The sequence below is a fragment of the Oxyura jamaicensis genome, chromosome 19 (assembly GCF_011077185.1).
Source record: "Oxyura jamaicensis isolate SHBP4307 breed ruddy duck chromosome 19, BPBGC_Ojam_1.0, whole genome shotgun sequence".
NCBI lineage: Eukaryota > Metazoa > Chordata > Aves > Anseriformes > Anatidae > Oxyura > Oxyura jamaicensis.
Genome location: NC_048911.1, coordinates 11,382,026 through 11,396,504, shown reverse-complemented (window position 1 = coordinate 11,396,504; position 14,479 = coordinate 11,382,026). Strand labels below are relative to the sequence as shown.

At 41.9% G+C, this 14,479-nt stretch overlaps 2 protein-coding genes across 7 annotated transcripts in view; one reads left to right on the top strand and one right to left on the bottom strand.

Moving 5' to 3' along the window:
• Window positions 1-3,570, bottom strand: part of SLC13A5 (solute carrier family 13 member 5) — a 23,829-nt gene extending 20,259 nt beyond the window's left edge. The window contains exons 1-2 of one of the 6 annotated variants that reach the window (XM_035342935.1): window positions 3,354-3,570; window positions 2,644-2,718 (exon numbers count right to left, since the gene is read on the bottom strand). In XM_035342935.1, the coding sequence (XP_035198826.1) occupies window positions 2,644-2,718; window positions 3,354-3,359 (81 nt within the window). In that variant the 5' untranslated portion in view covers window positions 3,360-3,570. Of the gene's footprint in view, window positions 1-2,643; window positions 2,719-3,250 lie in introns of all 6 variants that reach the window. The other 5 variants (XM_035342936.1, XM_035342937.1, XM_035342939.1 and 2 more) reach the window with 5 other exon arrangements.
• Window positions 3,571-4,222: 652 nt separating this feature from the next.
• XAF1 (XIAP associated factor 1) lies at window positions 4,223-12,581 on the top strand. Its single transcript, XM_035343448.1, is given in 10 exon segments — window positions 4,223-4,327; window positions 4,503-4,682; window positions 5,166-5,181; window positions 5,885-5,951; window positions 7,156-7,291; window positions 8,391-8,447; window positions 10,530-10,676; window positions 10,679-10,784; window positions 11,597-11,664; window positions 11,931-12,581. Coding segments are annotated over 10 exon segments (1,305 nt in total). The 3' UTR covers window positions 12,354-12,581.
• Window positions 12,582-14,479: the final 1,898 nt, after the last annotated feature.

The window sequence follows — 14,479 nt, the reverse complement described above, 5'->3', positions numbered from 1 at the left end:
TTTTTTTTTTTTTTTTTAAGTGGGCTCCATTTCTAGAGGTTTGCTTTAGGAAGAGAGCAGGTTAACTTGTATATTTGCATGTGTGTGAAAAATGCCTGTGCTGACTCTGCTGAGAAGAAATTCAGCATATCAAGTTGAACATGAGACAGCAGTGTAGCAGTGTGCCCTGGCAGCCAGGAGGGCCAACTATATCCTGGGGAACATCAAGCATGGCATTGCTAGTTGGTCGAGGGAAGTGATTGTCCCACTCTGCCCTGCGTTGGTGTGGCCTCACCTTGAGCACTGTGTGCAGTTCTGGGCACCACGGTACAAAAAGGATGTGAAACTGTTGGAGAGTATCCAGAGAAGGGCTACAAAAATGGTGAAGGGCCTAGAGGGGAAGACATACAAGGAGCGGCTGAGGTCACTGGGCCTGTTCAGCCTGGAGAAGAGGAGGCTGAGGGGAGACTTCATTGCAGTCTAAAGCTTCCTCATGAGGGGGAGTAGAGGGGCAGGTGCCGATCTATTCTCTTTAGTGACCATGATAGGACCTGAGGGAATGGTGTCAAGCTGCAACAGGGGGGTTCATGCTGGATATCATGAAGAGGTTCTTCACTGAGAGGGTTGTTGCACACTGGAACAGGCTCCCTAGAGATGTAGTCATGGCACCAAGCCTGTTGGAGTTTAAGAAGCATTTGGACTGTGCTTTTAGTCATATGGTCTGAATTTTTGTGTAGACCTGTGTGGTGCCATGAGTTGGAATTGATGATCTTTGTGAATCCCTTCCAACTCGGGATATTCTATGATTCTATAATTCTATGAAATTGAATTAGTGCCAACTACAGTCCCTTTGGAATTCTGCTAGGAATTCAGCTAAAATCAAGCACAGCAGCCTGCTGTAGCGGAGTAGCAACTCCTTCACTGATCTGAACCTGTAACACTGAAAGGTAAATTCTGATCTCTTTGCCCCCCTTGCTCAAGACATCTTTCCACTGCACAGTTCATATTTAAGATACCTCCATCACTATTTTATAATCCATTGAAAGTTTAAATGTGTCAATTCATGCTCTACTCTAAGCACAGGGTGTGGGGGGAGGCAAAAAATTGGATGAATCCAGATGTTAGAACGACACATTCACATGTCATCACAAACAGTAAAAACATGGACAAGAAGAATATTGAGTGAGAACAAGAGAGAAGATACCTGTGTTCAGATAAGGAAAAGCTTTGCAATGCTTCACCAGGATGAAGGAAGGGGAGAGCATGATTGGATGAAAAGTGGGAGGAGAGCAGGTTACAATACAGGCCCAGGTTGGGCTCTGATCTCAAAGAGATCAGCATACACCAACAGAGAGAAGTACAGAGGCCCAAGTTTGATTTGGCAAATCTTCCAGCTGTTCCCTCTCTCCCTCAGTCTGTGCTCACAACTCAGATATATTTGGCACTGTCTAGATCAGAGAGTGCTACAGGAATGGCAGTTCTTTCACATAATTTGCTTCCTCATCAGTGTTCCAAGGGGAAGGACAAAACTTTGGCTGCTTGCTTTACAGAACAAGTCTGACAGTGAGGCAAAGGAAGCTGCAAAGAGACCATCATGCTTAAAAAGCCTCCAGCAGGAGGTGTTATAGGTGGTTCAGAAAGGAGCAATCAACCCCACCATCTTCCCCCTCCCCCCTCGCTTTTTCCCCCCCAAACCTACCCATCCACTCTCCCCTTGCAGCCTGAAATGCAGTTCATGCTAATTAAGCACTAACTGCAGCCTTCAAGAAAAAAAATACTTTACTACTCTGAACATAGTAGAAATTAGAGCAGTACTGAGAAATGTATATGTGATATGTATGGTTTCACAGTCTTAACTGTTGCTTTAAAGGCAGTAGGTAAAATTAGATTTTCATTTTGAAAGTGGAGATTGTAGCAGCCTTTGGGCTAAATTTCAATACCTGAACATTGAAAAATAATGTTGCTCTTGTTTTTCTTGGTAGTAAGTTTCAAATTAGTTTACAAAGGAACTCAAATCTTTATATTAAAAAAGGGGCTTAGGGTGGTGACAAAAAGTGGAACCAGGAGTTGAGTAAGGTCTCTTGTATCTTAAACCCTTTCCATGGTTACCAGACATACTGCTCCCATTTACTGCTATGTGCACTGTTTTCTACCCTGATAACCATGGGTATTTTAAAGCATATCAAGAACCAAGGGCAGATGTATTAACAGAGCCAAGCCCATCTAATGGCTCACAGCCACTGACCTGCCCTGACTCTCTTGCTGTTCTTAGCCACTGGCACTAGGACTCATTGGAGTCTTCCCTCAACTGATTGATCTGGCAGAAAACCAACTCAACAAAGAAAGCAGAACATTTTCTGCTGAGTTACTGAGCTGAATAGATTCAATGAAGTGTTCAGTGACCTCCAGAGCCAGCTCAAAGAACTGGGCCAGTTATGGCTGAGGTGGGAAGAGAAACAGCAGAGACAGTAACAGTTGGTTCTTTTCAAGACAGCAAGTTCATAGATGAGCTTAGCAGCATCGTCAACAACAAATAGAGCCTTTTGATCTTCCTTTTTTTACTATAGATACCAGAATAAATGTATTTTCTATATGATGTGAGTCACTGTAAAGAGTTCCACTGAGAAGTGGGACACTGCTGGAGATTTGCTAACAATCACTGACCTGCATTGTTTGGGTTAGTAGAAAGAGACTAGGAGTCAAGTCCTCTTGGGAGGTAAGAATTCCAGGATCAGCAGTCTAAGCAGAAAAAAAAATGGAAAATTAAGATTCCAGTATAGCTTAATTTGTTCCCAATAAGCCACTTTTCTGATTTTTTCTTATCACTACAAGCCAATCATCGCAATTACTCTTGTTATTGCTGGATATGAATGGTTTGTGGCAAAGAGGCTTTGCAGGTAGCAGTTGATTCATTGAATTTCAGAAAAACATATGGTCCTCCCCTAATTCAAATGCTGTCCAAGCAGAAAAGTATACTTTGCCTGTTTAAAAGCAGCCCATTTGACTTAGATAACTGTTATTCCTCTCAAAACAAACTCTTGTCAATTTCTTTTTAAAGTTACTTCAATACTGCATGCTCCATGCAACACCCAGAGGTACAAAAGTTTAACAAAATTATATTAAATGAGGAATGTAAGACCTCTGATACTTGACACCGAGAAACACAAATGAAAACAACTGACACTGAGGCATTCTAGGACTTAGCAGAAAAAGAACAGTCTTTTACCCAGGCTTTTGAAAATCACATTTAAAAAAACAGTTCAGAACTTACCTCTCTGTGATGCTTGCCTTAAAAAGATGTCTAGAAAAGGTCTTGTACAATAATATTAAGCACTGAAAGGTTTACACAGGATTTAAATGGAAAGAGTTATTACCAGCATTCACAAAACATCATGGTCTCATTATTTTCTGTTTTCCCTTCAGTCAGTACTTTCACAGCTACTGCCAGTCCACTGTGTTGCTTTAGGAATATCTTTCAACTAAGTTCCCAGTGGAGCATCTGATATTTTTCCAAGAAAAGCTTTTCAGACTCTGAACGAGCAGTCCTTTCAGTACAATCCCTGTGCCCAACAACTTTCTACATAAAAGCCCTCATTATGAATTTTGAGTCAGTGGGGTTTTCTCAGTCAGCATGTGTTGCTGATCAGGCTTTCTTGAACTAGAATAGGTATTTCCTGTATAACTTGCATGAAACCTTCAAGCACATTAAAATGTGGTGCAGACTAATGACTACAAAAGAAAAAAAAATAAAGAAAATTACAATAAAAAACTTGATTTGGAATTGGCAACTCTGTAACTTTTCCCTTGGCTGCCATCTCATTAACATATTTGTTCAAAAGCCTTTTCTCTGCTTCATTACATAATTTGTGTTACAAAATCTAGATAAACAGTCATTATTCCCAGGTCTAGATAACTTAATGAGCTTAATGACTTAATGAGCTTTTTTTTTTTTTTTTTTTTTTTTTTTTTTTTTCTTTTTTTTCTTTTCCCAGAGAGAAACCGGGAAACAGAAGGACAGAAGGTGTTTTTATTGGTGGGAAATGAACCACACCAATTTTTGAGTTAACATCTGGGACATCTATTGCATATGGCATTACAATACATTATGCAATTACTAATGAATGATTCTTCCCAATACCTCTGCATAATAGACAAGTTAAATATTATTGTCCCATTTTACAGACTAAGAATGTCAGTTCATATTTTCTGCATCTCCTGTACCTGCAGTTCCACACCTGGCAAGATGTATAACATCAGAGAAGAGCTCCTCACATTGCACTGCTGTAAGGGATCAGTTGTAGTAACAGGTATAAGAAATGCTAGGCCTTCACCAGAAAAACCTGAAGATGTGGGCATTGCAATAAAGATGTGATATTCTGTTCCTGTTTCCCTCTAATTTACATTTCTTCATAAGCTCCCTATGTAAAAATGTAGACCTGCATGACCCCCAGCTGAGATGTAGTGGCAGGACCTGCCACTAGCAGACAGGACCTGCTGCACCTGTGGCTTCTTAATGCTGTCAGTCAGCCCCAGCCACAGTAAAATATCTCCAGGGTCAAAAGAGGAAATCAGTTAGTGAAGGCTTTAGGTTTCACCTTGCACATTCTCAAATACTGAAGGGGTCCAAGGTTCACTGGGGGAACAGTAGGGCCTGGGAGGCTGCTGGGGCAGGGCTGAGCAGCACTGCTGCAGGACTCAGTGAGGTGAGGCTGCAGGACCAATGTTGGGCTTCTACCCCATGTGTCAGTGGGCAAATATTTCCCCTCCACTAGCTGGCAGTTCTCATTTGTGACAGGAGCACTGCTCTGGCCTGGTCGAGCCAGCAGTGCCCCAGGGAGGTCAAGGTGGGTTTATGAGACTGGATGCTAGTGTAACCACTGCTCCAGAGGTGGAGGGGGACACAGTTCTCCCCTGCCCTCCCTGCTCACTGCAAACCAGACATGCAGCAACAGCCCCACAGCCCTTCTGCCTGGGTGGGCCGTGAGAACAATGGCCATGATGACATCAGCCAGGTGGTAGCAAGGGCTGGGGCCCACAGCAAGGGGCTGCTGTGGGCAGCCCAGTTTGCCAGGGGCTGCCCTCACTGATGGCAGAGCTCAAGGGTTTGTTTCATGGTGCTGCCTCTCCCTCTCTGCTGGCACCTGTTCAGACTGTGTCCTTGTAGATTGCAATGTCATGACTATTAGCAATATATTACCAAGGGTGAGTTCACAGGTGGGCTGCCATGCTCCCTGCAGGTTCCTCTGCAGACAGGTGCTGGTGCTGCACCTGCATTGCTGCCAGTGCAGCTGCTGGGCTGGAAGGGATAATGCAGCCTGAGGGCTGCCCACGGCTATTGCCACGGCAGGCACAAGGAGGAGATGTTGCCCTGCAGCCCTGTTTGCACTGGGCAGGAAGGGGAGGTGGAGGCCTGAGGACCTCTCTCAGAAGCAGTGATGAAGAGAGTGTTCTGCTGCCCCTCTCATCCCTGAGACACTGATGTGGGTGTGTGGGCATACTCCTGCTTCCCTCCTGAGGGAGCCACCAGCTTGCCCCATGCCCTGGAGAGGGCAGACATGCCTGGGTGTTGTGGGGTAGAGGCTGACCAGGGTCAGCCCCCCACTGCACTGGGGCAGGGGAACACCCCTGCCCCTGACTGCTTCAAGCATCTCCATGCAATGACCCTGCCTGCTGCACAAACCCAATATTGTGGATAAACTTATTTGGAAAAGAAGGAAAGAGAAACTTCATAGTTCCTCTAAGGACCACTGAACTAATCTGTATGTGGAACCCACACTAGAAATTCATGCTTGTCCGGTAGCACTGCAGTTTCTTCTTGAAAGATCTTTTGGGTAAGCAGCTGTTTGGGGTGGAGCTATTGCAACAGATGCTTTCAGTTTAATTTCTTTTTCACCTCTTCTCGTAGAAGAAAGGATACCCAGCAGAATAACAAGAAAAGTCATGACAGAAGAGACGAGGTTCTGCGAAAACTGGTAAGAGATCTTTCTCGCTCTCCATTTTCTCTGAAAAGATTTTATATTAATTTTCACATTTCAAGGTTGCTGCTTTCTTGCTGCTTTCCTGTGGAGAGGTTTCTTCCATAGCCCTGTCCTATGCTGCAGGACAGCATCTGGCAGAAAACTCATTTTACAGACACGCCAATCCATGCAGTTGCCTCAGTTTTCCCTCATGCCTGATGTTCCCTTCTGTTGCTATGTTTGTAGATATCTGATACTATATATATATATTTAAAGATAAATTGCTATCTCTGGTAGGACAGAAGGCTAAACAGGGCCATGAACCATAGCTTGTTGTGTCTCTAGTAGTTAGGCCATTGGGCAGATTATGTGAATGAAGACTGTAAAGCACTGCAATTAAAAAGAGTCATACCTAACAAGGTCAAACGAGCTCAGCCTCAATTTTATTTGGTCATAAAGGAAAACCAACACTGAGCCTTGCATAGAGAGCCTGTGCATTGCATACTAAATGGTTGTAGGGGATGCTTTGAATAAACTTTGTCTAAAACTTCTGATAGCTGTCTCTGTAACTTCTTAAAAGAACATCCTGACAGAAAATCCATTCCATTGTTCATCCATCTTGATCATGTGAAGCTCCTGCTGATGTCTAAAGCTGATTTCCTTGAGGAAACTTATCTTCCCTAAGAAAATTAGAAGAGCTGACCTTTTGCCTCTTCCTGGGGATTTTTATTTTATTTATTTATTTATTTTGACTCCCCTGTTTTAAGGTCATACTGTTGCTAATTTATGTGGTCTTAACCTAGCTGTTCTATGCATGGTAAGAAACCAACATATGTTTTGGGTAGACTGGTTCTGTGGCCCAGGCTTGATGTCAGAATTTGGAACAAGGGCCTGTGCAGAAATCCCAAATGACATCAGCTACTCTGCCTCACATGCCTTCTCTAAACAGCAGAACTGGAAGTATGCACATCCTTTCAGGCAGACATTCAGCTCTTGTAGGCTAGAATGGTAGTGTGGGCTTGCCTTTAGCTCTTATGTCCCCATTATCATCACTATCTTGTGTAAGGCATCAGTACGTCCTGCCACAGGATCTGGGTCCCACTGCAGTGTGTATTGGAAGGTGAGCATGCAGCTGTGTGGGTGCTTGGTTGCTGGCCAGGGTCATCACACCACACTGGTGCATTTACTCCTCTCTCTTCACCATTTTTGTTCTTGGTAGTAAACGAGGTGTGTCTGCTGCCAATTTCTCTCTCCATGAGGCCCACTGCTTGCGGTTTCTCACTCTCTGTCCAGATTGTGATAAACCAGTTGCCCGAAATGATATGAAAAGTCATCAAACAGAAGCACACAAGCAGGTAAGGAATGCTATGCTTTCTTCATGGAAAGCAGCATAAAGCTCTGCCGTCCTAGACGTATTTTTATGGTACATTGCTCTATATTAACTAGATTTGAACTTCTGTAATTGAACAGAAAATCTGTAAGGGTCTGAAATGACCCTTCAGTTCTAGTTACAGCATCTTTTGATCTCATTGAACATGCAGCTTAATGGAATACAGCTTACACTATGGTATTCCAGCTCTACCAGCAATGCAAATTACAGATCAGGTATGGATACGTGCTCCTATTGCTCATGAATTAGCCAGACCATGCAATACAAAGTTTATGTCTCCTGTAGACTATTACACCAACATTATTTCAACCATAGAAGGATGAACGGTGCCTGCTCTATCATAAAACTAAATGATTTGAATAGAGGAATACAGACAATAACTGATCTGATATAAACCTTGTTGGTACTAAGCTACATCAATAATCAAAAAATGTTTTTTATAAACAAAACTGAACTGGTAGAGTGAATATATCAGCTTTTCATATAATGAGGACATGACATTTTTATATAGTGTTAAGAACCCTGTAGCCAGAGGTAACATGCGGAACAGTGATTACCCAGGCATGACTTTTTATTCTGTCTTACTAGATTTATTGTTTTAGCACTTCCATTGATTTCAGTTGCATGAGAGAACACATGAATAGCTTTCACGGCAAATTTCCAGAAAAATAGTATAATTCATATGTTTTCATAGGGACTGTTATAATTTAGATTAGCTGAATATCAGCACTATACTTTTAAGTTAAACCTCAGTCAAAATTTTGAACACACGCACACATACAAACACAGACTTTGCATTTCATGTCACACTTTGCATTTCATGTGGGGACCTTTGAGAACTGGATCCCCACATAGAATGACAGCTTCCTGCAGAATCACCAGGTATGTATTCCTCAAAATCTCATCAACACAGCTCAGGCCTGAAGAGAAACAATAATTCACCAACAGGCTCTTGATGATGGGCATCAAAATGACATGGAGATAATCTCAGCAGCTTGAAGTTGTATTGACATGTAAAAGCACTATTGTCTTATGCTCCCAATGAACTGTTGTTTCGCTTGCAGGTCAGATGTAATCTTTGCTGCCAAGGCATGCAGCAATATCAGTTGGAGCATCACGTGGTAAGTATGGAGCACAATACTTGTCACCCTCAAGGCTGATACCTTTGACCAGTCATCAAGAATTACACTAATGGATTCAACAGCAAAAATGTATAAATCCCTGACTTAGTAATGGACTATGATAAAACTTAAACCTCACAGCAGTGGCAGTGTTTTGACCTACCTTTTTCTGCTTGTAAAAAAGTATATCCCATGGTAGTCATTGTTGTGGTTTTACCTTGTTGGGTGGCTGAACTCCAACACAACTGCTCTCTCACTTGCCCTCAGAAGAAGAGGGGGAACAGAAAGTATGTTGGAAAGAAAAAAAGAAACGTGTTGAGATAAGGATAATTTAATTAAAGAGAAAAGGAAGAGGGAAAAGACAAACAAACAAGCAAAGGCTTTGTGGAAGCAGAGAGAGAGAAAACAAAATATCCCGACTTCCCATCAACAAGTGATATTTGGCTATGTCCTGGGAAGCTGGGCCTTGATACATGTAGCAGTTGTTTGTGAGGACAGATTATTCATAATGAGAGCCTCCCCTCTCCTTCCCCTTTCCCACCTTTTATTGCTGAGTGTAACATCATATGGTATGGAATATCCCTTTGGTTTGTTTAGGTCAGCTGCCCTGGTGAAGTCCTGTCCCCATGTCTTGCCCACCCTCAGCCTGCTGACTCTTGGAGGGGGTTGGAGGGTGTCTCGATGCTGTGCCAGCACTGCTCAGCAATAGACAAAGCACTGGTGTGATACCAATGCTGTTCTAGCTAGAATTGCAGAGCGCAGCATTATACGGACTGCTTCAGGGAAAGTTAACTCCATCCCAGCCAGACCCAGTACAGTTGTCCATCCAGTCACGATGGTATAATCTGATAATGAGACAGCAATATGCGCTTGCAGCCCAGAAGGCCAACTTCATCCTAGGATCCATCAAGAAGTATGACCAGAAGGTGGAGGGAGGTGATTGTCCCCCTCTACTCTGCCCTTGTGAGGCTCAACCTGGAGTACTGCATCTAGGTTTGGGGTCCCCAGCACAAGAAAGATGTGGACCTGTTAGAGCAAGCCCAGAGGAGGGCTACAAAGATGATCAGAGGGCTGGAGCACCTTTCCTGTGAAGAAAGGCTGAGAGATTTGGGGATGTTCAGCCTGGAGAAGAGAAGGCTCCAGGGAGACCTTACTGCAGCCTTTCAATACTTAAAGGGGTCTTATAAAAAAGATGGAGAAGGAACTCTTTACTTGGGTAGAAAATGGTAAGATGGGGGGGAATGGTCTTACACTAAAAGAGGATAGATTTAGTTTAGACATTAGGAGGAAATTCTTCACTGTATGGGTAGCGAGGCACTGGAACAGGTCACCCAGAGAAGTTGTAGATGCCCCATCACTGGAGGTGTTCAAGGCCAGGCTGGATGGGGCTATGGCCAACCTGATCTAGTGGGTGGCATCCCTGCCTATGGCAGGAGGGTTGGAGTTAGATGATCTTTAAGGTCCCTTCCAACCCAAGCCATTCTATGATTCTATGTTGATTCAATGATAATCTGTTACTTTCTCATTCTTGGCTATTCAGGCTGCAGTACTTCAAGGACTGCTTAAAGATTTTTCTGCCCTACTCACACACTCATATTACCTGCTTGTCCAAAAGGGAGGCTGTACAAAGTGGGAATCTTTAGTCACACAGAAACTTTGCATTAAAACTGCATAAGGGTAAAGCCAAGAAAACAGCTAAGGAAGAGATTCACAAAAGAATTGGCAGAGGCTGGGAGGTGAGAACAGCATGTCTATGCTAGCTTTAGTTTAACCATTTCATGGAAACAAATCAATGAAGACAAAAAAGGCTTCCCTTAGTGGTGTTAGCTGAAGTATTAGAGTTTTCAGGGTAGGCTTGTGCTCTATTGACAACCTATACTGACATAGCACATGATTCACATCTTTCTATTGCCTAAATCCTCCTAAATTATAGCTAGCCTAGACAGGTGAACTCTTAACACAGCTATACCTTCATTTGCTCCTTAGGGAGGATACGCTTAAACAGTTTGTTACTGATGTCACCCAAAGACCTCTTTTGGTATTGATAAAAAGTTTGGAATAATTTCCTCTATTTATGTGCAGGCCAAGAAATGCCACAAACGAGCAATGAAATGCAAAATCTGTGAGCTGGAAATGCCCTTCAACAAGCTTCTGGAACACCTAAACACCTGTGCCAGTTGAACCGAATGGTGTTGGGAGTGTAACAAATATGTCATGTACAAAGACCAGAAAAAAAACACAAAGATATTTGTCAGAACAGTGGTCTGTCCTGTCATAAGGACGTGAACTTTCAAATCAGTGAAGCATCTACTAATGCAAAATTTATTTACTCCACTGGTAAGCAAAATTCCTCATTGTTATGTACTGGGTCAACTCTGTTAAATGTTGATGAAAATCCTCCTGCCTTCTTTACAGTTCTCAGTAATGCAGGTTGAAGAATATTGTTGTTTAACCAACCACAGTGAAAGGGGCAAGTGTTGCTTTCTATTATGCTGGTTACTGTAAAGCCAGAATGATTCCACTGACTGCTGGCTCATCATCCACGTTCTGTTATGCCACCCTTATAGGCTGGAAGTGAAATTCCTTCTGTCAGAAAATAACTGGATCTTCCTCTTTCTACTTGTCACACAGAGCAAAAATGATTTAAAATTTCTGAATACTTTATATCTAATGCCACTTATTTCTTGAAGTTGAGAACAGCTTTATTAGGCCTAGGGTATTGAACAGAGCATGTCAAGACAAAACAAAACAAAACAAAAAAAAATCATGAATCCTGTCAAAGGTTCCAGAAAAGAACAGAAACCACATAGTGGTTGGTAAAATGAACTGTAGAGAGCAAACCCCCTGGCAACAGGGATATACACAGTGCTGGCCTAGAATAAGCTAGGCCAAGGCAGGAGTGAAAAATCCTGAGCCACAAAACATAGTGCTGTAGTGGAATTTCAAATACTCTGAAGTATGTGAGAAGGGATGTTGGTTTAGTTTTGACTGATGCTAAAAGCAAAATATAATCAGAGCTCTAATTCCTTCTTGGCTAATGGGATCAACATCATCTGTTTCTCTATCACCAGTGACCATAAGTGGGTCTGGGCAGCCTATGTAGATTACTTCTGTCTGCATTTTATTTCTCCCCTTTTTTCCTTCTGCAGGTACCGCTGACAATCTTTGTGTGAGGTGCAATAAGTCATTCCCTGATGACCAGTACTCCCAACATCTGGTAAGCATATTTGAAACTGAACAAGAGTATGGTCTGTGTTTAATTTCAGTCAGGTTATTTTTCCAAAAAGCTGTATATTAGATAAGAAAACGCAGTGTATCTTGGCTCTTCAAATTATAGTTTCATGATACAACGTGTTCAGCTGCAGCATCACTATGGCATGGTCTCCACTGCCCTTCCCAAAGACTCACCTCTGTTGCAAAACACGGGATACCATGCTGTTGGGTGTAATGCAAATTTTCACTTCATTTTTTTTTTCTTTTTAGCAGAATAAAAGCAATACAACTCATAAGTTGACAGAAGTTCTTGCTGGCCAGTCAACTTCAAAACCCAGCAGTGATCCACCACAGTCTTCTACCTCCCTGGCTCCCTCTTCCAGCTCTGAAAAGGCAATGGCATGGAAAGATCTCTGTCCCAAAGAGAAAGGAAGGTACCATCCATTGTCCTCAAAAACCTTGCCCAAACCTTCAAAGAACAGAAAGATGGTTGGCTTTCCTTCTCCCACAAGAGACAGACTTTCCACATTACCTCAAGCTCTTAAAGACACCTGGTCTTACGACTTGCTGGTGACCTGTGCGCACTGCAACATTCTTCTGCCCCTTCCAACTCTTCAGGAACATGAGGTGAGAGGTGATGTATTAGACTCAGCCTCCTACATGCTTGAACAAAGAGCCACACCTACATATTAATAAGTATTTGCTACTTATCCCCTCACTGCCCAGGATCCATTTGCTCACATCTATAAAAACAAGATCCATTGCCCATAGTCCATCTGATTTTTAGGGAAATACTAACCACAACTCAACCATTAATTTTAAAGTCTGGAAAGTCTTCAATGCCACTCTTTTGTTCTGAAGGCTGGTATTGTTCCTGCTAATCAAACACTATATCTAAGCTGTATCAGAGATGGAGATCTAGATAATTTTCCATCCCAACAAAGGGCCTAGTTGCCTCACTACTGAATATGATTGTGGGTTGAATATAATGTTCTCATCCAATATAACTATTATTTATATTTTAGATAAAATGTCTACGTTTGATGTCTTTGAGAAATGCTAAGATGAACCATAAAGCAAACAGTGGAAAAAAAAGGTATTGCAGAATTTCAGAAACCTAGAACAGAATCCATCATTCAGGATTATTCTGTAGTGGGTTAATATGAACAATTTTGCAGAGGAAGTGCATCTGGAAGAGCTAATACTTGGAATATCACTAAGCTTTTTGGATTCCAACACACACTGGATTCCCATGAGGTTCTGGGAGTGACTCTACAGAGAGTTTTAGTAACAATGTGATGCAAAAGGCTAGTTTTTCATTTTAGTACTGGAATTAAGAGGAAGCTAGTTCAGGTCAAGAGAAAGAAGAAAAAAAAAAAAAAAAAGAATAATTTTGGGTTCCCGCAGCATTCTCTCCTCCCCCCTCAACCTCCCCCAAGCAAAAAACATGTATGAAGAATGCATTTTAAACAGTTGTGAAATAAAAAAGTTGATTTGGGCTTCTAAAAGTGTACAGTTCACAAAATCACAAAATTGTTAAAGTTGGAAGGGACCTCTGGAGGTCATTTGGTTCAACACTCCTGCTAAAGCAGAGATACCTAGAATAAGTAGTCTAGGACCATGTCCAGACATCTTCTGAAGACCTCTAAGGAAGGAGACTCCACTACTTCTCTGGGCAAGCTAGGTTCCAGCAAGGTATTCACAAAATTCAAGCCTGTTTGCACTTAATCCAAAAGTGCCTTTTTCAGCAAACTGTTTGAGCAAGCACTGCTTCAGAGCCCTTATATTTTCAGTCTTTTGCCTCACACATACATATATGTGTTTTACCTCTCAAATTATGCTACTCTGAATAGGGCTTCTCTACTAGAAGTGTAGATCTGCACGAAGATTTCACAGAACAGATGTTCTGTCCCAGGTGTGTCTACTCCAACACTGAATGGAGCCTTAAAGAATTGTTTCAGAGACATGAAGTAAAATTAATCTTTTCTCCATAATAAAAATTGCATATTCAGTAGAAGCATTGATATAATTATCCCAGACAATACCTCAAGCTGAGCTTGCACTGATCCATAGGAAGTACATCTCTTTCCTTCTCCTATTCCAGGTAGACTGTGAATCTTATTACTTACCTCTTTCCTAACATCACTCTGTGCTTTTCAGTTCCTAAGCAGCATGATTTCCTTTCAGTCCAGTTAATTAAATTAAACTAAAAGCAGTTGTTCTCAGTCTGTCCCTTTCTGCTTTGTTCAGTAAAGTATTATTTCTCTATCTAAAACTTTCCTCTCCTGTGAAATAAAAGAAAGCACCAAAGTGAGAGATAGGGAGTTTGTCTAGTTTGAATTACAGGACATAAGTCTTGAAAAAAGAAATCATGATAATTACATGGTTTATTTGACTTTCCCTGCATTTCTTTATATTGCGGTGCTGAGTGATGACTTAGAGACAGGAAGGCTGTAAAACTGTAACTTTAACAAGACTTATAACTGGGCTTTGTTTGTTTTACAGAAGACTCTTTCTAGAGTGCTCATGATTAAATTTGGAAATACAGAAGCATCTTCAGACTGAAACTACAGCTCAGCTTTAGCAAAAGGTATTGCAGGTGCAATAGGTTTATCAACAAAGAAAAAAAGTGTCTTGCTACTGCAGATCAAGAAAAAAGAGTGACTCAGATTTTTATTCCTTTTTAAGAAAGGCACATCACAGGTTTCACCAGAAAACTCAAAAAGTGAATCGGGTTAAATGGTTGTTGTCTTTTGAAATATTTCTGTGTAAGCATGCCTTAAGAATATACTTTTTCCATCCTGCATCAATAGGGAGAG